The sequence below is a fragment of the Cannabis sativa genome, chromosome 8, assembly GCF_029168945.1.
Source record: "Cannabis sativa cultivar Pink pepper isolate KNU-18-1 chromosome 8, ASM2916894v1, whole genome shotgun sequence".
NCBI classification, from domain to species: Eukaryota; Viridiplantae; Streptophyta; class Magnoliopsida; order Rosales; family Cannabaceae; genus Cannabis; species Cannabis sativa.
Window position 1 is genome coordinate 39,274,698 of NC_083608.1, and position 23,044 is coordinate 39,297,741.

The window sequence follows — 23,044 nt, forward strand, 5'->3', positions numbered from 1 at the left end:
TGGAGTCTAAAGGCTAGAGGTGTGGATGTACAAGAGTTGCTCCTTTATGCTTTGATTGTGGTGGATACGATCTGGAAAGCCCGCAACGACAAGGTAAACAATAATTCTATGTGTAATATTAAACAATGTATTGACTCTATCTATATGTGTTATACCGATTATGGTTCTTGTCTGTTTACTTCACCGAAGACAGTTGAGTCTCTTGTTTGGTCCCCCGAAAGATTGAGTCAAAATCAACTGTGATGTTAAAGTTAGTTGCGGTTCAATGTTCGTGGTGGCTTTGGCTAGAGACCACACATAGTCGGTCTTGTGGGTGGCTACCAACATGCTCAACTTCTTTGACCCTCTAAGTGGAGAAGCTGTGACTTTTTTGTTAGCCTTAGAATCAGCGGTCTCTTTGAAGCATATTTTTGTGTTGATTGAGAGTGACTCTAAGACGGCTATCAATGTGCTAAAGAGAACTTATTCCAGTCGGGGTATTGATAACTATGTGATTTAATGTAAATATATCTCTAATCTTTTGTTAAGTTAAAATTTTTTATTTATTTTATGACAATGTAATTTTGTGGCCTATAATGTTGCAAAGTGGGCTTTCGCCAAAAATGTAACTAGTATATCAATCTTTCCGCTATACCAGATAATATCTTATGTAATGACTATGAAATCTAATTTTGTGGTATTAATCTGGAAACGCCTTTTATTCAAAAAAAAAAAAAAACCCAACAAGTTGTAGTTTCTTGGTAAACCACAGTAAAAATACAATGACTAAATTGCAGCATAGGTACCTAATATTTCAAATTTTATACATTTAAATACCTTATCTTTATTCTTGGAGGCAAAAATATCCAATGTTATAATTCTCTTACATCGTTACTACTACTTCCGTTAACTCATAAATATGGACACGTGGAGGGTGTATTACATTTATTTATTTTATTTTAAAATTTAATATTTTTAATATTAAAACTAAATGTTACTTGTTTCTTAATATTTATGTGTTAACAAAATTGTTAGCGGTAAGAAAATTGTAGTATTAAGTATTTTTGTCTTCAAAAATAAAATTAAATATTTAAGTATATAAATCTAAAATATTAAATATTTATGAGGCAATTTTTTTTTTTTTTAAAAAAAATACAATTGAATTGGAGAAACCCAAACCCAAACCCAACTCAGGCGAAGCTTTCCTTTCCCTCTCACCAAAACCCAAACCCACTCCACTCTCCACCGTCTCTGCTCCCCCTTTCTCTCTTTCCTCCGGGAAATGGAAGGCTCCGCGAAAGGGACAGTGACGCCGCTATCTTCGTTGTTCGCAGCTGAAGAAGCGCAGAAGGCAGCGAAGCGCGTGTACGACACCATCGTCGAGAAGCAGCAGCAGCTTGACCGCCTCCGGGGCTTCGTCTCCGATAACGCCAACCTCATTAGCACCGTCCAGAGACTCCCAGACCAGCTCCACCACGATATTATGGCAAGAAACCCAATACTCACCTCTCTCTCATTCTCACTCACTCCTTGAAAAAACAAATTTTATGGTTTTTTCTAATTATTGTAGGTTCCATTTGGTAAGGCAGCTTTTTTCCCTGGGCGTTTGATACACACCAATGAATTTCTGGTATAGAAATTGAATTTTCAGTGGACAATCAGTGTTTGATTTTTTTTTTTTTAAAAAAAAACTTTCTTTGTCTTAAACATGTTCTGGGCTACTGTGATTTCTTTGTGTAGGTTCTTTTGGGAGAAGGGTACTATGCAGATAGGACATCCAAGCAAACCGTGGATATTCTGAGAAGAAGAGGGAATACGTTGGAATCCCAAATCGAATCTTTGAGGGCCATGGTGCAAGACCTCAAACTAGAGGCTTCATTTTTCGACAGAACTGCCTCTGAAGCCGAGGTTTGTTCTGGCATTTTTTTTCTGAGTTTATTAAAAAGTTAGTTATCATTTTGGATGTGTCAAATGCTATTTACTTTTTTTTTTTGAGAGAAAATGCTATTTGCATTTAAAATACCATTTTCTGTGGTAGAAATGTAGTTCAAGTTAATTGATTGTTGTTTGTTTGACATGTACTTAGGAAGGAATTCTAGAGATAAGAGAAGATTATGTGGAGGAAAGTTCTGTTGAAGGAGAATCTGAACCAGGTTTGTTTGTTTTTAGTAACTTTAGAGTTTAGACTGAGAAATCTGAAGGAGAATTAGAGTATCTGAACAATCTTGCAGTAAATTGTCATGTTTATTTCTTATTTACTGTAGCTTTTAGGACAGTTGACGAAGCAATTCCTTCTGTGTGCTACTTTGCATTAAATTCCCAGTCCTTCTAACATGCTTGTGAAATCATTTGAAATCCATATATGTTATTGGTAGACTTTGGAGATTTTTTTTTTGTAAAGCAAACACCTTATCCTTCAATCAATGTGGAACTTATTTAGTGTATTATCTTTTAATTAACTCATTTTAATGAATCTTTTATTATTTCTTTATTAGAAACATAATTGAGATACTGATGCTTCTTTTCTGGACTGGTTATAGAAGTTTCTTCAAGCTTTTCTGAAGTAGACAACAAAAATGCTAAAATTGAAGATGATGAATTTGCACGCATTATGTCCCGATTTGATGAACTTGAGAAAGAAGAACTTGCAGCTGAAGAAGATGATGATGATGATGATGATGACGAGCCAACTAAAGCTGATTTGGATAGTTTCTCAGATAAATTATCCCTTAATGAGACTGAAAAACCAGAGGTATATGTAGAGAACTTTTGGCTTTAGAAATTGAGTAACTGACTGACTGCACTGCTTTTTAGTTGATGCAAACTTTTTTTTTTCTTATTTAAATAGAAGCCAGAGTTGAGGAAACCTATGGATCAGACACAGAATACAAGGGCAGTGATTAAAGCTGCTAATCTTGACAATGATAAGCAGCAATATGATCAGCCAGAATTGCCTGTATTTCATAGTCCTTTTTTTTTTGGTGTTATTGTTCGTCTAATTTTTCAGTCAATATACATTAACTTACACCAATAAATTTGTCTACCAGTGCACAGGTTTGGCAGTTCAACCGGTACCTAAAGGTTAGTTGTTTGCCCTGTTACATAGACTTTTTTATGGATTTGGATCATCATACTTAACTATGTATATCCAACGTCTCCATTCTAGAAGTTCTACAAAACCTTTACACAAAGGTTCACTCGATTATAGTTTGTCTCCAGTATTATATTTCCTTAGATATTCAGAAAGCTTCTATTCACCTGTCTCAACATCATTATTATGTAAGGTCTGACTATATTTTGAAGAAAGTTAGGTTGGTTTGCATGTCAACATCCACCAAAAACTGCAATGTAATCTTTAAGCTGAGATTCACCCCAATTGTTTTCCTATATCTTGTCCAGATGGATCATCACACGGTGATACTTCCGATAGATATGTCAAAAAGTCTACTGAGACGACATTAATGCCTCCTCAAGCTAATAATAGCCTCCAAGCTTTTAGTTCTCCGATAAATGAGGTATTTATGTCTTTTTTCTAACCTTCTTAATGCTCTTGCTATACTTTTGTATATGTGCTTTCTTCCCAAGCAGAAGAAAATACTACAATTTTAACTTCCAAGCTTATTAACTTTTGAAATAGAGCATTGCTATACTCATGGTGCTTAGCACCATGATGAAGTGTCGTCTTATAATTGGTTAGTCATTTTTTATAATATTTATTAATGTAAAACAAGTGGAACCCGATATTGAGTTGTAGCATTTCTCTTCGAAATAAGTATTGATACTACAATTTTATTATTATTATTATTATTATTATTATTATTTTCATTTATGTTATCATATAGAGATGACAATAGTTTGTTCTTTTTTTGATGGAGATCATGCCAAGTCCTTGATTGGAATGTAAACATCCTTGATTGGAATGTAGACATTCTTTTGCAACTAGATTACATCACTTAATATGTTCACATGTCAAAATTTAAAGCATTCGCACTTTTAACTTGTACGGGCAAAATACCATTTGTGGTTTATCTTGGTTTTATTTATTAATTATCATTTCTTGTTTGATATGATGTGCGTTAGAATATGTTCTTTTCCTCTATTATATTGCAAAAGAACTCTCTAATTATTATTATTATTTTTTAAAGGTGTTTAATATGACTTCATATTTGTTTTACAGACTCTTGTTGAAACTCCAAAGCCAAAGTTCGACAGCCGCAAGGTCAAATCTTGAGTGAACTGAAAAAAAAAAAGAAAAGAAAAAGCCTTTACATGTAGATAGTCATTCATGTTTTTAGGATATTCATTTGGTATCTGTCTTTCTTACAGGCTTTTACAGGTTCTATTGTTGAGCGGGCTGACAATTTAAATACAAGTTCAAAAAATCAGACCCCATCTCAGGTAATTTATTTGTGTGCAGCACTAACAAGACACAAGTGTCCATTATAATTTTGATGATTTGAAATGGTAACGATGGTTTTCTCGTTGCTGTTTGGTTTTCAGTCTTCAAAACCGGTTTCAAGATTCAAGATGCAGAGAAGATAAGTAACCATGGTGATGCTTGGCACAACTGGATGAAGAAATGCCAAATTTCCCAGTTATGATTAGAAGTTGACTTTAGATGATGAGGGAAAGGAAAAATAGAAACCGAGACCCAAATTTTGCACAAAACCAAAGAGCTTTGTTTAAACTCCCGAAACGTAGATCAATATTTGACATTATTTTAGCTTGTAAGGTTCATTTATATAGTTCGACATTGTCAATTTCTCTTGTCAAGAACCAACCAGTCATTACTGATATCGCTCTTGAATGACGCCAAATTTTTCTGAACTTCTGAAAAGAAATGGCTGTAAATACATTCATCTAAACGCAATGAGGGAATGCTCAATGCTGTTCCAATCATGAACATTCTTTTCATCACTACTTTACCGATTCTCTACCACAAATCATATATGTACAGTATTATTTACATAAGCTGCAGCTACATTCTACCTTCTCTTCAGCCCCCATAGGGTGTCTTATGCTTCCTCCTCTTGTAATCTCGGAGCACTTCCTCTCTCTCTGCAGGTGTTGCAGTTAATATCCACTTGCTGAACTCTAATTCTCCCATACCAGCAAACCGAGCAAGGAGACTATATTGAATTATTTTTCGGTTCTTAGTTGAAGAATCCATTTCATTGATATGTATGTCATCTAATAAATTTCTATGAACAGGCATGGATGGAGGATGAGGTTTTGGGTTACCATTCTGAGATAAGCCCTCTTGCAGCTTCTCTTGGAACCCAGGACCATAGTTTACAATATCTTCATTGCGATGAGCATAAACAACACCTGAAATATTATGAAACTGAGTTAAGCAACAATGCAACAATAAATTCGTGAAAATTACGTAATTCTTAATCACCATCCACATGAAAATATTAAAACTTCTAGTTGGAAACTGTAAGTCACTGCAAAAGTCATTGAAATCACGAGCCAGGTGACTTCTTTACACATGGTGAAATTGTATAAATCAATCAGGTCAAACTTAAAAATAATGGAAACATAAAAAACGAATTAAAAATAGGAAAATGAATGGCAAAGAGCACAAAAAACACTTGCCCAGATCTTCAAGTGCAGGGTCACTCGAAGCTTTCTTGGAATCTTTGGACGTTTTCTTAATCCAAGATCCTAATGATGACATAGGACCAAATGTTTCTGAAGAATTAGTTAATTCTTGCTTTCTACTATCCTCTTTTCGCTTGTCATGCAACCCAATGATTTCGCTGGTAAAGACCTTATCAGAAAGATCGCGGAACAAGTTACAAATCCCAAAAAGTTCCCCTTGAAATTCTTTGCAATTCTGAAAATGGAAACAGCATATTGAAATTAAGGAAATTTAATGTTTGAATACTTAAAGCTAAGACTTTCTTTGTTTCTACCTGGACACCTTCAAAATAGCGCTTTTCCATTTTTCCAGAGACAGCAATGTTTGCTAGCTGCTGTTTGTAGACCTGACGCGAGTAAACAAGTTCTTCTAAAGAGCTAGCTGAAAGGAAACGAAAAACCAACACATGTCGCTTCTGCCCAAATCGAAAAGACCTATCTTGAGCTTGCAAGTCTTGAGCAGGATTCCAGTTTGGATCAAATATAACAACTCGATTAGCACTCACAAGATTCAATCCAAGACCACCAGCTCGAGTTGATATAAGAAACACCTAAACATATATTTTGTTAGGTAGCAGGAAAAACACGAGTTTATTTAATCATTGATTGAAACGAAAAACTAACCTGTTTGCTTGGACTTGAGTTGAAGTCGTCGACAAGATGCTGGCGCAAGCTGGTTGGTGTGGAACCATCAAGTCGTGAAAAGGAGTATCCTTTGCGTATAAGAAACTTTTCCAGTATGTTCAGCATCCTAATAAAAAGAAAAAGATTATTTCAATAACAGGAAAAAGATGTCTCAAACCATCAAATGGATAGATTGAAGATTTATGCAATTAATCCATTTCATGAATATACGCATGAAGAGTAAGTCTGATTATTAAAGTTATGCTATATCCATTTTATATTATCAATATTGACAATATGCAACTGAATGAAATGGCTAAGACTCAACAATCCTACTTAGGTTCCCACAAAAACTTTTCCCAGAACCCTCCTTTTCTCTTCTGAAAAATTCTGGTGAAACTGGGAAGATTTGGTTTTATGCTACTGTTCATAATCAATTAATCATAAATCAACCAGACATATAGTTACATCTTACATGTTATAGACCTAATTGACACATTGGCATTTCAATGCTTGTTCGAGGGATCACATAATTAATAATTAGTCCCCAACTACCAGGAGACAGAAAATAAGCAAAACCCCTTGGAACACCACTAGGAATGTGACTATGAAAGAAGTTTAATTATTTTGTGAGTAAACTGTGAAAGATTATAATAAAGAAAAGAGTAACCGTATTTAGCATACGCAGTAAACTTTACAAGAGTCACCTGACAGAGTAACTGAACAAAAGAACTTTGTCACACCGTAAAATCCAAGAAGACAGTAACTTCTCTAGTGCTCGCATTTTACCACAATGTTTAACATCACTAAGGCCCATAAAACTTTCATTTTGGGTGCTCCCTCCCACCAAATCTATATCTGGGCCAAACACAGCAGAGGCAAATTTTTCGTCTCTCTTTTGCTTATCTGGGTCATCTCTAGAATTAGGCTTGATCAACTCCAGGTGATTACTTACCTGAAAACCATTCACGAATTGAAACATGTGGCAACAGAATAATATCAATTAAAAGTGATCAGATAACGATTAGAAAAATTGTACTCTTTCATGAGTAAGCAGATTATTATTATTATTTTCATTTTTACTCTTTAAAAGGAAATAGAGTTCTAGTAATTCCTTTCCTTTAATTATTCTACAGTTTTTGTTCATGTAAAAAGCAAGCCTTGATTTCTTTAATGAGCAGAAACTGAGCCTTAAAAATAAATTGTGAATATTATCGGTAGTATTTTACACTTTAGAGGCATTTAAGGTAAGACCAAAACCCCAATCTCTTTTTTATTAAAGGTATTCCAGGTTTATCTCAAATTTCCATCACCATGTATGCTTTTCTTCCGTGTTCATAGTCTTTACTTAGTCTACATATCACTGTTTCTAATATGAAATCTAATGTTGCACTAAAAACTAAAATGTAAAGTGCAAAAGATGACTAATTTGTCTTCAACCAATTATCATATATAGAGAGTTGTGCCATTGTGTAGGGCCACTAAGAGATGATCTCTTTCACATAGCTTTTCAATGAATACAAACTTTTACATTCATACCTGCTGGAGCTTGACAAGGCAAGGAAGAACGATACAAAAGGGGCAAGAATCACAACCATCTGGATTGTCTTTATGAAGGTAGGGCCAAATTAATCCATTTGGTATAATCCTTTTACAACATCCAGCTTGAGTGAGAGGACTTCCACAGCTACATGGAAGATCCTTGTTTATTAGGCATTGAAAGTCAGGTAGCTGTAACATTCTTCTGTAGGCCCGTTTCTGCAATTCACTCATGGCACAAAACACAACATTATCCTCCTTCCCCATCATGAGATGCCCAATTGTCTCCTCTTTTGTCCTTCTTAACAAATATTTACGAAGAACAGTCACTAAGTGTTGTTTTCGCTTATCAGCTACCTCCACAAATCTTTCAGGAGCAGTTGCTCTTTGACCATGCTTAAGGGGTTCATCATAAAATTCGCGGAAGTGATCGCGCGATCCCAAAGCTCCTGGTGAAACCCAGTCAAAGAGATTAAACAATTCCATAATTTTGTTCTGCATTACAGTTCCAGTAAGACCAAAGCGTTTTAATGTTTTAATTCCTAGAAATGCTTCATAGAGTTTTGATTTCTCATTCTTCAACTTGTGTGCTTCGTCAACAACCACAATCTCCCAATTCACATCTGATAAGGTGCGTCTTTGAATTCTGTAGGTGTCAAAGCTGGTAATAAGTACTTCAACTCCGCGTACTTTTAATTTTTCGTATACTAGATCACGGTTTGCACCATGGTAAGCAGAAACACTAAAAGTAGCCCACTTGGAAAATTCATTCTCCCAATTGCGGATAACCGAAGAAGGACAAACTATCAGTACAGGGCCTTTCTGTCCTAGTTGATTGTTCTTTGATGTTACAGGGTCAACAATATCTCCATCTTTCTCATAAATAGCAGCCAAAAATGCAATTGTTTGAATAGTTTTGCCTAATCCCCTGTTCCAATGTTAATGACAAGCAGTCAGCAGTGAAGTTAATCACCCCACCAAAATCCACATTTAGGTAGACAGGTTTTACACTCAAGTAAAGCACCATTAAGAAAACACATTATCAATACAAAAAATTCTAACTAAAATTATCCCGTTATAAGAAAAACATTGACTATATTCATAAGCCTAAGCTAGATGAAAAACACATACATGTCATCTCCAAGAATACCTCCATGGTTGTTCTTGTATAAATTATATAAAAACTTAACTCCCTCCCTTTGATGTTCAAGTAACCTACAGTTTATGGATGAAGGAACCTGCAAATAAATATCACATTATTCTACAATTACACTAACTAGTAAGTATACAATAATCAAGAAGATAAATAAACACGAACTCAAATAGTGGAAGCATAAAATGAAATTACCTGAACAACAGGAATCTCACCCTCTGAGGTCAAGACCAACGGTTCATAAGGTCCCGTATGATCAAACTGAAATTCACTCACTTCAGACCTCAGAAACGCTTCTGGTCCAGGTTTTTCTTCTTCTTCTTCTTCTTCTTCTTCATCATCATCATCATCATTTTCATCGTGGTCTTCAAAGTTACCACCTTTATGCTTCTGGGATGGTTTGGGTTGGGTCCGTGGTTGAATTGGGGGTGGAGAGATGGGATCTTGGAGGCGCAATAGTTGCTGAGAAAGAGAACTTTTGGGGGGTTTTCTAGAAATCGGGGAGCCAAAGTCGTGGGAAGTAAAGGTCCTTGGGTAAGCCTCAATGGAGGTGGAAGACGATGAATTTGAGCAAGGCTTAAGCGTTTCTTTGAAGGCTTGGAGTGACATGAGAGAATTGGGGATTTGGGAAACTTTTTTTTCGTGGGAAAAACCGTTTCCAAAACAGCGTTTTTGGATTTCTTCAAACAAAAAAAAGTGTTTTTTTTTTTTTTGAATTTTGCGAATCTTATATCCAAAATAAAAACAAAAGTTTATTATTAAAAAAAAAACAAAAACAAGAGTAACCCCAATAAATAATTAACCGCCCAGCTGAGAATGACGTGGCAATGTCAGTGTCAAAGTTAACAGGTGGAAAAGCGGGCACTGGAGTCTGGGTTGTTTGTTGGGATAGTTTAATTTAGATGAAACCAATATGAAATTCAACTATCAACGCTAAAAACTGGGATTTTTTTCCATAATAAATTATACATTAATTTTATTTAATTTTTTTTTTCATATTATTTAAATATATACATTTTCAAATATTTTATTAATTTCAATTATATTCCCATATATTTTTTTTAATATTTACAATACCTATCAATTTATACTGTAATATATAGATTAAGTGAAGTGTTCAAAATAATTTGATTATAGAGAATATTATGAAAGGGAATATTATTATAGAGAAATGTTTAAACTGTTTGGCTGTGTAGGGTAATATGTAATCATATTACTATTAATTAAATTACACTGTTTGGTTGAGTACATGAATCTTATATATATTATTTTGAAAAATTAAAATAAAAATATTTTTTTATTATATCTATTTAATGTTAATTACATATAAAAATAAAATAATTATTTATTAAAGAAATATATTTATTAATTAGTAAACATTAAATTTTATTGTATTTTTTATTAATTAAAAAGAACATTTCTATATATTTTATCACTATATTATTTATTTTTGTTCGATATGTTATTTATGTACACCATTCGCATAAAATTTTTGTATAATAAATCTATATATGTTACTGCTAATAATATAAAATAACTCGGTTAAAAAAAACTGATCTCACAGACTAAATATATATATCGTAATATTTTATTTGTAATAAATGATAATATTATTAATATTTAAATTTATTTATTAATTCAAAAATATTATTCAAATTAATATGATGGAAGGTAATAATTTAATCCTACCTTTTTTTAAGGTATGAACATTACCCTCGTAGTTATATAATATTAGGGGAATAACATTCCAAGGCTAAACCCTCCAAACAAACAAGGTAATGTTTCACATTACCATTCCCTTACTAAGATTAACCTATTCCAAACAGCCCCTAATATTAATGCATAACATTATTTATAAAAGGGAATATATTTATTTGGTACTTTGTATGTTACTTAAATATAACTTTCTAATATGGAAAATGCTTATTATTTATTTGTGAAATTAGCAAATAAAAAAAAGATTAATTATGATTTTTGCCCCTGAACTTTGATATGTACCAAATCATGCTCCTGAACTTTTAAGGTCGTGAAAAATATGTTAGGTTTTATGCCCTAAATAAAACTCTTTACAATCTGATTAGTTATCAATAAAAGAAATTAGAAGTGATTGATGTTTGCATGAATTTTACATGCTAATGGTTTAACATGTTTAATATGTTTATTACATTCATACACACAAAATCAGTTAAATCCAGATCATATGTTTATTCACAATTACAGTATCGTCAACACAGTGGAATGTGATTGTGATCATATGAATCAAAAGTTTTGGTCCCTGTTTCATCAGTGTTATTGGATTTACACTAATGTGATAATCAGCGATGATGTGTACTTACACTTGGAGTAAGTGTTATGTTCTTTCCAGGACATTAGTAAAGTATACTAGTTTCGAATGTATGGAGTATACATTGGACTGGACCGATATTGCAACTAAGTTAAGATATTACAAACTTACCGTTATACATATCTTTCCAAGTCAATATCAGTAGTTGATCTTAAGATTAAAAAGAATCTAAATCCTGATATGCTTGGGCTCAACTCAGGAGTGCTATTCATGTTCTTTGATTTATTAGTTAAGCCTACTTTTGGGTCAGGGTGATACGTATATTTTGGGAACATGATAGTATGATTGAGTGGGAGTGCTGAACATAAATATGGAATCTATAGCTTCTACTTGTGTATAGAAGTTAACTGATGATTCCCTTCGAGCTTAGCAAATAGAAGTAAATGGATGAGCTCTTGTTTAACTGACTAATTATTAGATCACTAAACACCATTTACAGGTAGCTAAGTGTTTTAAGGGGCAAAATACATTGAGGGGTGAGAACGGTAAAGAAATCTCATCTCAATGTAAATCATCTATATAGAGGATCTTTAAATCACAATAAGATTATAACAATGGTTAAATGAGATAGTATATTGGTATCGTGAAACATACAATATGCTCTATATAAGTCTGAGAGTGCAATTCTAAGTTCTAAGAGTGGATTCAACGAAGAATTAATAAGTAGGAATTTACTTGGTAAATTTGGTTCACTTATTGGAAGCTCAGCATATAGATCCATGGTCCCCATTCTAGTTGAGAACATTCTGCTTGTAAGACTCATTAATTGATTCGTGATTGATCAATTATAATTCTAAAGTTAGACTATGTCTAATTTTATGAATTTTCACTAAGCAGGGGTGAAATTGTAAGGAAAAGAGTTTTCTGGGTTTATTTATTTATTAATGGACTTTATATGTCTAATTAATAATTAAATTAAATGACAATATTATTTAATAATCTATTTTAGTTATTAAATAATTAGTTTTGGCATTTAAAAGGTTAGAATTGGAAAATTGGCATTTTTGAGAAAATAGAGATAAAATTTGATAAAATTGCAAAATTAAGTGAGGCCCATTAACACCATATGGCCGGCCACTTAAAAGGCTTTTTCAAATTAATATTTTCATTATTTTAATGCCAAATAATTCTAAACCTAGACCTAGTAGTTGCCTATAAATAGAAAGTGATGGCTCAGTCAAAACATAAGTTTTCAACAAGCCTTTCTGATAGAAATTTATCTCTTCAGAAAAACTGAGCCTTCCTCACTCTCTACCTTGGCCGAAATACCTCTCTCTCTTTTCCCTTCATCTTTTTCGTGACCCTAGTGAAAGAGTAAGTGCCCACACACAGCAAGCAGTAACTCAATCATAGATTGGAAGACTGTGAAGGATCAAAGCTTGAAGAAGAAGAAGATTCGGGCTCAGATCTTGATTATACTCTGCTACAGAAAGGAATCAAGGGTTAGAGATCTGAGTGGAAGGAGACATTTATTCCGCTGCATCAATGTAAGGTTTTCTTAACTTTATATGTGTTTATTTTATCGTTTTAGAAAGTTCATATTTAGGATGTTAATAAACATACTTGTGAGTAGATCTAAGATCATGGTAAAATAATTCCCAACAAAATACTCCCTGAACTATATATTGAGATTGTTGGATTTAAGAATTTTTGTCTAATTTTATTCAATTTTACTATTTTAGTGCATGTTTATGTACTAAACAATGCTCCACAGACTTTGATATATACCAAATCATGCTCCTCGAATTTTGAAATGTACTAAATCATGTTCCTGAACTTTCATCCATGTTAGACTTTTTTACTAAAATAAGACAAAAATTCTTAAATCCAACAATCTATGTAAAGTATTTTTTTTTATTTGACTTTAATTAAGTGTTTAGTTTTTTCTACAAAATTAACTGGTTTTGTTTGAATTTCTAAATTATAACTTCAGTTGTCTGTGGTTATAAAAAAAGTTCATGCTTTGCTTTTACTTTTTCTCATAATTAATGCTTTGGACTAAGGAAGACATGACATTGGATGCTTGAGAGATTGAACTTGAAGTATTTCATGGTCCAAAAATTCAACAACAGATCCGTGGCTATACCAGAAGCTGATGAAATTAATGAACCAATATTTCATGTTGCACCAGAATTTGATACACAATAATATATGTTGGCAGAAAATGAAGCAATATTGGAGGGTGATTTCACGCACTATGACACTAGAGGTAATTTCACTTCAGGTGCATTATCAAGTGCTGCCCTTAGGAGGCTCAAATATGCACCTCGAATAGCATCTACCAGGCCAAATGAGATGAGCATAGGTGAAGCAAATGTGGAATCTTTGTCAAGAATATCAATTGATGACAATGACTTGGAGTGGAGAAAAGAGAATAAGATTTCATACGATGATGAGGATAGTTTTGACTTTGACAAATATTGTGATGAATCTTACACAGAAGAATGGTTTGGAGAGCACTATGACAATAATGAAGCCGAGCATAGGAATTTTAAGAAACTAATAAGGAATGAAAATTTTATTGATCCTAATAGTAACCTATCAAGACTAAAAAATGAGAACATGTATGAAAATGGGAAAATAATCCTTAAGTAATGGCAAAGATTAAATGATCACAAGGTTTTTGGAAAAGTATTGAAAGACTTTGCCATTCAAGAAGGTTTTGAGCTACGTAAAGTGAAGCATGCTTCTAGTAGAATCACATTAATTTGTAAAGCTGAAGGATGCAAATGGCGAATCCATGCTTCCTTATTACCATATGAAAGAGAGTTTATAATCAAAATCTACAATGCAAAGAGGGTGTACCCTTTATTCTCATGGTCCTAACGAACCTGAGCTTGCCGAGGCAATGAGGGTTAGGGAGGCTATAAGTTGGATCAAGGAACATCAATGGCAATAGGTAACTGTGGAGACGAATTGTTTAATTAGTTTGTGGTACAAGCTTTAAGGAGTTGTATTCCTAGCTATGATTTCTTTATATAGATATGTTATTCAAAATTGTGAAACTCGCTTGCTGAGTTAAGAAATGTTTTGGTTTTCTTTATTAAAAGATATGCTAATATATAATAGCTAATAATTTTGCTAGAGTTTCAATTTGTTCATTGTTTCAATTTAGAATAATATTAGCTATTTTGTAACTGAGATTAATGGTTTATAAAGTTGATTTTTCTATTAAAAAAAACCATTAAGACAGTACCAATCAAGTAATCAACTAGTTCACCAATTCAACAAAATCAGCTATGTGAAGAAGATAAAGCAATTCAATCGACTACATGTTGTTTCTTATTAGAAGCTTTAAATTTGTAGTTCCATGTTTGTAACTTTGTCATAAGCAAAAAAAATATCAAAAGTAACTTTCTATAAGTATTAAAAAGATTAGCCCATGTAAATCATTCAATCATGTATGTTTATGTCTAGATCACTTCTTGAGTATTTTGACATGGAGTCATGGAAATACTCTTGCTTTAAAAGTTAAGATGTTTATCCTGATAAATTAATGTTATTAATTTCTATCTGTTTTTTCAATTCCAACCTCTTTTATAAGACGATAAATTCTTTCTCATATATATTCTCTATTCTCAATTTATTCTATTTTTCCTCTCAAAGATTTCAGTCACCAAATTAGTAACATTGGAAGAGATACAATCTTTGCCTATATTTTGCTTCTTTGCAGCGTTACCCAACAAATTTCTTTAAATTTACATCAATTTTTTAAAATATTTAATGATTATAATTAAGGGATATTTTCCTTAATAGGCTTTTTAGATCCAAAATTTACATTTTTATCTTAGTATGAAAAAATAAACAAAAAAGGAAAGACAAAACTTTTTTTTTCAAAAATACGGACTAAGCAAAACAGTCCCCTTCACCCTCTTAAAATAACATGTTATTGAACCATTTGTTCTTTTAAGAGTTTGTTGGTCCATCCTTAAGATGACTTATTAGAACAGTAAGATCAATGTTTTCTAGTGATTACATTTTGTACAATAAGAGTTCAACTACAATATTAATTTGAGACACAAATTAAATTATAGAATGATAAAGAATTGAAGTTGTAGTACAATATGCCATGAATGAAGAAATGAATATCTTAAATAGCAATAAAGTTTATCTTTAGTAAAGTTGTCTAATGGGGTGGAGAACATTAATTAAGCATAGGTTTTTTTAGCAATGAATATTCTTTTATATCTTTATGTTTCTCAATGTTGCCTAATGAATATTATTGGTGAAAAAACCTATGCTTAATTAATGTTCTCCACCCCATTAGACAACTTTACTAAAGATAAACTTTATTGCTATTTAAGATATTCATTTCTTCATTCATGGCATATTGTACTACAACTTCAATTCTTTATCATTCTATAATTTAATTTGTGTCTCAAATTAATATTGTAGTTGAACTCTTATTGTACAAAATGTAATCACTAGAAAACATTGATCTTACTGTTCTAATAAGTCATCTTAAGGATGGACCAACAAACTCTTAAAAGAACAAATGGTTCAATAACATGTTATTTTAGAAATTGTAAGCAATTACTAAATAACATAACTTATTAGAATTTTACCAATGACTTGTATATTATTAATGATTAGTTATGAATTCTCAATAACCATTAATCTTAAGGGATGTTGTGAATCATAATTAATCTAACACTTGAGGTGGAAGTTTGAGAAAATATGAATGATCTTTCTCGGAAACTAGGTTCCTAGATTGATCACTCCCACTGATCAAGTCAATTCTTAATTCCACAATTCTAGTGTTGTGAGATGGATAATAAAATATGTAACCCTTAAACCTTATAGCTTTTCAAATGAAATATGCTCATTTATGGTTTAGGGCCCAGATCTTTTCTTTGACAATTGTACTCTAACTATATATGGGTATTTATAAAATGTGTACATGTCATCAAGTCGGTTTTCAACCTTATCACAACTCAAAATATGTTTGAGAAACAACTTTGGTTAGAACACGATTCGATATGTACACCCCATTGTTGAGTATCAATAGACAAAGATTTAGAAAAGATTGGAGTTTGCTATGTAGGCTCCACCCCATGTCCAAAAAATGCTTAGTTTCTTAAATCGTTACACACTATAATTTGGGTGTACCAAGCATATGTATCGGGCAATGAACCCATGCTTTTAAAGAAACTTTACAAATACACTTTGGGAGTTTATCCATACTCACGAATTTTGATGTAGTATTCTCCATTTTATATTTGATCTCACTATCTTAATATGCAAAATGCACCATTTCTCTACTTAAGATTTAAATGTCTTTGAAACATATAAATCCATACTTTTGTAGAAAAATTATTTATGTGAGTAATCGTTAAAAAGGAGATGCAAAATTTGAGTCCATGTCTTCAAAATTAATTGACTTGTATGATTTCTAATATGATAGAATTCTAGTATGCACCGATTTTGACTTGTTGGAATACATATTCTTAATGAAATTCACACAAGTTCTAAATAAAGTTAGTAAAATCAAGTGTAATGAAGATCCCCACCATTTACTAACATTTATTCTATTTATGGAGATATGTTCCATAATTTTTGGTGCTATAATGTAGAAGAATTCTTATTAATAACACATTTCTTATTGTCAGATTGAACTTGCATATCTTTATGAGTGACATTATTTGTAGTAAAGACCTCTAAATGTGTCTAAATCAAGTTTCAATAGAATCTTGGAACATAAAGATCTTTGCCAATTTTAAAACAAAGCCACTACTATATTGCTTGTTCCTTAAACTTCTAAATGTGAGAAGTTATCTTGTCTGTGGATAAGATTTGCTCACAGTTACTGACTTTCTTAGGTTTATTTGTAAACCTTGCAAGAAATTATGAATGTGGAATAACAATCTAAAATAATCCACTATGTGTTAATAATCACATTAACTATATTAGAATGAATTCATACACAATAAATTAAAATTTATTGGTGATAATAAAGTGTGATTTATTTTTCTTAATTATACAGTAAAAGCGTATATGCTAGATGAAATTATCGTAATAAATTTTGAAAATTCCTACTGTTATGGAAGAAATTTTCTACTAGTATGGAAGAAATTTATGAATAGTGATGTAATAAAATTACATATATAGTTTTGAGGTTTAAATGAATCATGTTTTTACCAATGAATAAACATGCTTAAATATGAAATCTTATTAAACAAAAATTGCCTGTGGGCTAAATTTTTAATTTAATAAGATTATATTTAGATGTAGATTATGATAGATTTACACAATTTATGAAAAATTTAAAGTTTAATATTTCTATCTTAATGAAAGGTATGAAACACTTAATTATTTATAAATGTTTCAAAATTTTATACTTTATGATAAAATTATTAAATTAAATCTACATAATTTCCTGTGGGATAAATTAAGAGAATTTAATTTAACATATTAATCATGTGAATATAATAAAATCCCCGTAGGGTAAGATTATTATGTTCACATAATTCATGTCCATTATGTGATCTTATTCCACTTAATATATATAATTTTATATAATTAAGGATGTGGCTACTCCCTAATTATTTAAAATTATGTGGTTCACTAGACACCAAAGTATAACCGAAGATTAAAATTTTACTAAATCCAAAATTGCCTGTGGGCTAAATTTTAAATTTAATAAAATTAGATGAACTTTATGATAGATTTAATTAAACAATTAGTTTTGGAAAATGAAGGTTTATTATCTATCTTTAATTAAATTTGTGATAACACTATTAAATTAAATCCCCATAACTCCCTGTGGGGTAAATTAAGAGAATTTAATTTAACATATTATCCTAATTAATTATACAAATATAATAAAATCCCTGTGGGGTAAAATTATTATACCTATATAATTAATTACAATTTATGTCCATTAAGGTGAATTTTAATTAATATATAATTTTATACAAATAAGGATGCTGTGGCTACTCCCTAATTATATAAAATTATATTTTCACTTTGACATTAGGTATTGGGCTCTACCTAAAAGTAATTTCGTTATTAACATAGTAAACAATCACTGAGATTAATGCTCCTAGTGTGGTCGTCCGAAGATCATTAAAAACCGTTCTAGATATGAGCATTTGTCCCAAATTCATGTTTTCTTATGTCAAACCACAAAATTACTTACATTTTATTCATATTTTATTCATTTTAGGAAGTTTTATGAATATTTTATGAAGTTTTATGAAACTTAATGTGCTATATAAAATATTCAACCTATCTTAATGTTTGAATATTTCTAAATATATCTAGCACTATAAAAGGAATTTATGTATAGCATTTAAATCATACAAATCTAAATTAATTGCATTAAACATAAATTTGCCAAATAAATACAAATTAATACAATTATTGTATGATAATAAATTAAATGCTTAATTCCATAATATATAATTAATTATGCATTTATGACCATATAATATCTTAAATATTTATACTAATAATTAATTTGTATAAATAAGGTAATTATACAAATTAGTACAATTAATTATATGGAATGAATTAAATGCAAAATTAAAGACTATACTTAATGGCAGATTTTTCAAATTTTATTAATTTAAACAATAAATTACATAAATTTGGTAATAAATAATTAAATGCACAATTATTACATGCCTAAATAAATCATGTAATTAATTACCATATTAAAACAAATTTCCATTTTCAGTTTATACTAAATAACATATTAATTCTAAATATATGTATTAAATTAAAAATGGAAATTAATGAATGTAATTTATTGACTAAATTAACAATAGGAGAATAATTTATATTTCCAAATAAATAAAAAATATATATAAAAAAAAAATCGAAATTTTTTCCCTTTTTTTTTTTTTTTTTTTTTTGAAAAATACACTGCCATAAACGACATGATAAAATTTCCTTAAACTTCCAAAAATCATGAAATCAATTCCAAATGAATCTAAATGCGAAAATTAAGACATTCATATAGATTTTATGCATCGAAAATACATAAAACAAAGACTTTAAAAATCACCAAAATTTTTTGAAAAATAATTTTGAGATTTCTTTGTTTTTTCAAAGTGGATTTTCATGCTTAGAACAATCTATATTAATATATGAATGTATTAATACATATACAATATATATATAAATATATATACATATATATATACAGAAAAATAAAAATACTGTATGTATATATATAAACATGAAATGTATATATGTATATATTTGTATATAGCATTTAGATATATAAATAATATATATCTATATATACAACATATATACGTAATGAAATGAAGAAAAAATATATATATATATATGTATATGAATATATATATATATATGAACTGAATGAATAAACAAGTATATATGTATGAAAATATATATGTATATATATAATTGGGATTGAATGAATATGAATATATAAATATATACACAAACGAAAATAAATATATATATCAACACTGAATTAAATATATATATATATAAACAATGTATATACGAGTATATATATATATATGAAACTCAAACTAAAATCAAGGCAGAGATAAAAACCGCTCTGATACCAACTGTTAGACATTTATATGTATAAACTGAAATATATATGTTTAAGTATAAAGTGCGGAATTAATCAAACATATATACACTATGAATAAGGATCGAAATACCTCCAGCCATTGAATCTTGAGCTTCAAACCCACATAAGCTTTAATCTGCAAAGGAAATTGACTACCATGGGTAATCGGGCTTCCTCGCTCTCTCAACTCTCTTTAGATGGAATTTGCTGTTATGAACAGAATGAGTGAGGAGCTCGGGGACCGAGACCCTATATTTATAGGTGAGATACTCCATCAGTATCTATGCCACATTAATTGTCAGAATATTATGACAATTAATTCAGGAAATCAAATCAGGTAATGAATATAGAAATCTGACCATATATAGAATATTACGTAATTGATTCTGTCCAGATTCAATGAATATAAAATATTCATTTATCAGAATCAATAATATTATTTTATTTCCTTAATTAGAAATATTCTAATAACTTTGTCATAAGCAAAAAAAATATCAAAAGTAACTTTCTATAAGTATTAAAAAGATTAGCCCATGTAAATCATTCAATCATGTATGTTTATGTCTAGATCACTTCTTGAGTATTTTGACATGGAGTCATGGAAATACTCTTGCTTTAAAAGTTAAGATGTTTATCCTGATAAATTAATGTTATTAATTTCTATCTGTTTTTTCAATTCCAACCTCTTTTATAAGACGATAAATTCTTTCTCATATATATTCTCTATTCTCAATTTATTCTATTTTTCCTCTCAAAGATTTCAGTCACCAAATTAGTAACATTGGAAGAGATACAATCTTTGCCTATATTTTGCTTCTTTGCAGCGTTACCCAACAAATTTCTTTAAATTTACATCAATTTTTTAAAATATTTAATGATTATAATTAAGGGATATTTTCCTTAATAGGCTTTTTAGATCCAAAATTTACATTTTTATCTTAGTATGAAAAAATAAACAAAAAAGGAAAGACAAAACTTTTTTTTTCAAAAATACGGACTAAGCAAAACAGTCCCCTTCACCCTCGTTCTCCTTCGTTTCCAGCCGCACCAGAACTTCCCCATCTCCTCCATTTTTGTTCTCAACCAAGGTACAATTTCAGATCTGAAAAAAAAAATCATTAATGAGAAGGGTACAATCGTAAACCAAAAATCGTACAAGATTGATGATGTTTTCACGTTTGAGATCAGGTAGGTAATTAATCTAACAAAGCTTAAAATTCTTGGCACACCTTAGGTAGTGAGCCCTTATGTGTGCAATAAGTCGATTATCTTCTTCTTTAGTTCAAGCCCCTTTATTTATATTGAGCAAGAGGAGAAAAATTACAGATCTGAAACAACTAGTTTTTTTTAAAAAAAAAAAATAAAAACAATTTATCTTCTATTCTTTTTTCTTTGTTTTTGCTTTTCAGCAAGAGCGGCAAGAAATCTGGTGGCCTTTTTTTTGTGTTGCTGAAACATTAAGGTTGATCCTTAGGAGTCTAATTTTATAGGCTTTTGACAAAATAAGAGAGAGAGAGGAGTGATATATTTAAGATTATTTACTGAAAACTGTCACAAATTAGTTGTTTATACATTGTTTTCATGTATTAAAATGGTTGCTTAACAAAATTGAAAAATTGATACATTAGTTTCAGTTATGAAACCTCTGCAAATTTTGGACAGAGCAATAGTCATTAAGATAACAACAAGCATTATGTTGATTACGAATCAAGTGGAGAACTAGTATCAATAGATTGTACTTTTGTTGAACTAGTACCAATAATAATGGAGAAACTACAATGCAACAGTAGTGAAACAACTCAAAAACAACTAAAATACCAACTGAAGGAAGGTTGCTAACCACTCCAATTCAAGGATGACAAAAGTTTGATGTTTTACATAAAGCTATTAACCAAGGAAACTAATTTCACGCAATATCCATTATGTGTGTACGTATTCAGCAACACAGAATCACAATTTTTTTTTGGCAGCTACCCAAATAAAAGTGTGCAATAATATGATAATGAAAGAAAATAGCAATCACTCAGTACACTCAGATGATGTACAACAACCTAACAACAACACAGAAACAACAACTAAACAACTTTTATCTTCTTTAAGGAGATGATCAATTTCAAAAGATATTATTTTAATTAATATTGATACTTTGACAGCTAAATCAAACCATACATCAACAAGTAAACAACTAAAAGAAAACCTTCTGTGAAGTTTTTTTGTGTTATTTTTGCGACATCTTATTTCTCATTGAAAATAAAATCAAGTTATTTTCATATTGTTGTAAAGTTTGTTATGAATTTTTTATACATTACAGTGGTTGTTCAACAATTAAAGCAAATAGAGTTTTACATGTTAAAATAAAAATTTATTTTATCTCTTACATATTCAGACATAGAAAATAAATAATAGAATATACATCATGTGTATTTTTAATCAAGTGGGGGCATTGATAGAAAGAGATTGTAAATATGAATAAAAATTATTTATATTTAGTAATAACATTGTTTGTTGTTTTACAGTTGTTTTCAAGTTTTAAACACGTTGTCTAATTTCGTTACTTTTTATATATGTTGATTTCACGTTGTTTGTACGTTAAATTATAGTAGTTAAAAATTGTAGGTTACTTAAATTACATATACAATTATTTTTATACTTTTAACTCGTAGCAAAATATTGTCAACAGTTAAAAAAAAACCTACTAACAATTATCGTCTTTTTTCTCAAAAAAAAAAAAAGAATATAATTATACAAATACTTAATGTATAAATTAAAAATATAATAATAATTTTTTTTGTACTAAACTATATAAACAAATTAAATAAAATTATAATGTTCAATATCAAGTGAAAAATACATATAAAATTAATTAAAAAAGTTTTAAAAAAATATACAAAAACAAAGTTTCTTAAAAAAATAGTGCTCTTCAGCACACAACCAAAACTAAGCACACTTCTCAATCACTAATTCATACACAATAGCTTGAACTTTCTTGGAAGATTGGAATCTTTTCTTGTACACTTTCAATGTATGCAGCTCACTTCATTCTACTAAAGGAATAAAAATGGACGACAAACCTATTCTGATCAACATTGAAGTACATCATCACTGAAAATCAAGTTTCTTGCATTCAACTGCAATAGCAAAACAAACAAAATAAAAAATGAAAGCATTTATAAAATAACATATAAACATCTTATAAACAACGCTAACG

The 23,044-nt window shown here is 30.3% G+C and overlaps 2 protein-coding genes across 3 annotated transcripts; one reads left to right on the forward strand and one right to left on the reverse strand.

Annotated features, from left to right (window-relative positions):
* Positions 1-1,097: 1,097 nt before the first annotated feature.
* Positions 1,098-4,899, forward strand: LOC115699089 (uncharacterized). 2 transcript variants are annotated; one of them, XM_030626322.2, is made up of 11 exons: positions 1,098-1,465; positions 1,550-1,609; positions 1,720-1,887; positions 2,066-2,132; positions 2,520-2,731; positions 2,828-2,935; positions 3,027-3,060; positions 3,379-3,494; positions 4,157-4,198; positions 4,306-4,377; positions 4,480-4,899. In XM_030626322.2, exons 1-11 carry the CDS (start codon positions 1,262-1,264, stop codon positions 4,519-4,521), a joined length of 1,125 nt encoding a protein of 374 aa, XP_030482182.2. In that variant the 5' UTR covers positions 1,098-1,261; the 3' UTR covers positions 4,522-4,899. The 2 variants fall into 2 exon arrangements, with proteins under 2 accessions (XP_030482182.2, XP_030482183.2); XM_030626323.2 differs by having other exon boundaries at positions 1,109-1,465; positions 2,523-2,731; positions 4,480-4,739.
* On the reverse strand, positions 4,797-9,644 carry LOC115699087 (switch 2). Its single transcript, XM_030626321.2, has 8 exons — positions 9,134-9,644; positions 8,917-9,023; positions 7,786-8,713; positions 6,954-7,201; positions 6,247-6,373; positions 5,898-6,173; positions 5,578-5,818; positions 4,797-5,307 (listed from the first exon to the last, which is right to left on the reverse strand). Exons 1-8 carry the CDS (start codon positions 9,545-9,547, stop codon positions 4,976-4,978), a joined length of 2,673 nt encoding a protein of 890 aa, XP_030482181.2. The 5' UTR covers positions 9,548-9,644; the 3' UTR covers positions 4,797-4,975.
* Positions 9,645-23,044: the final 13,400 nt, after the last annotated feature.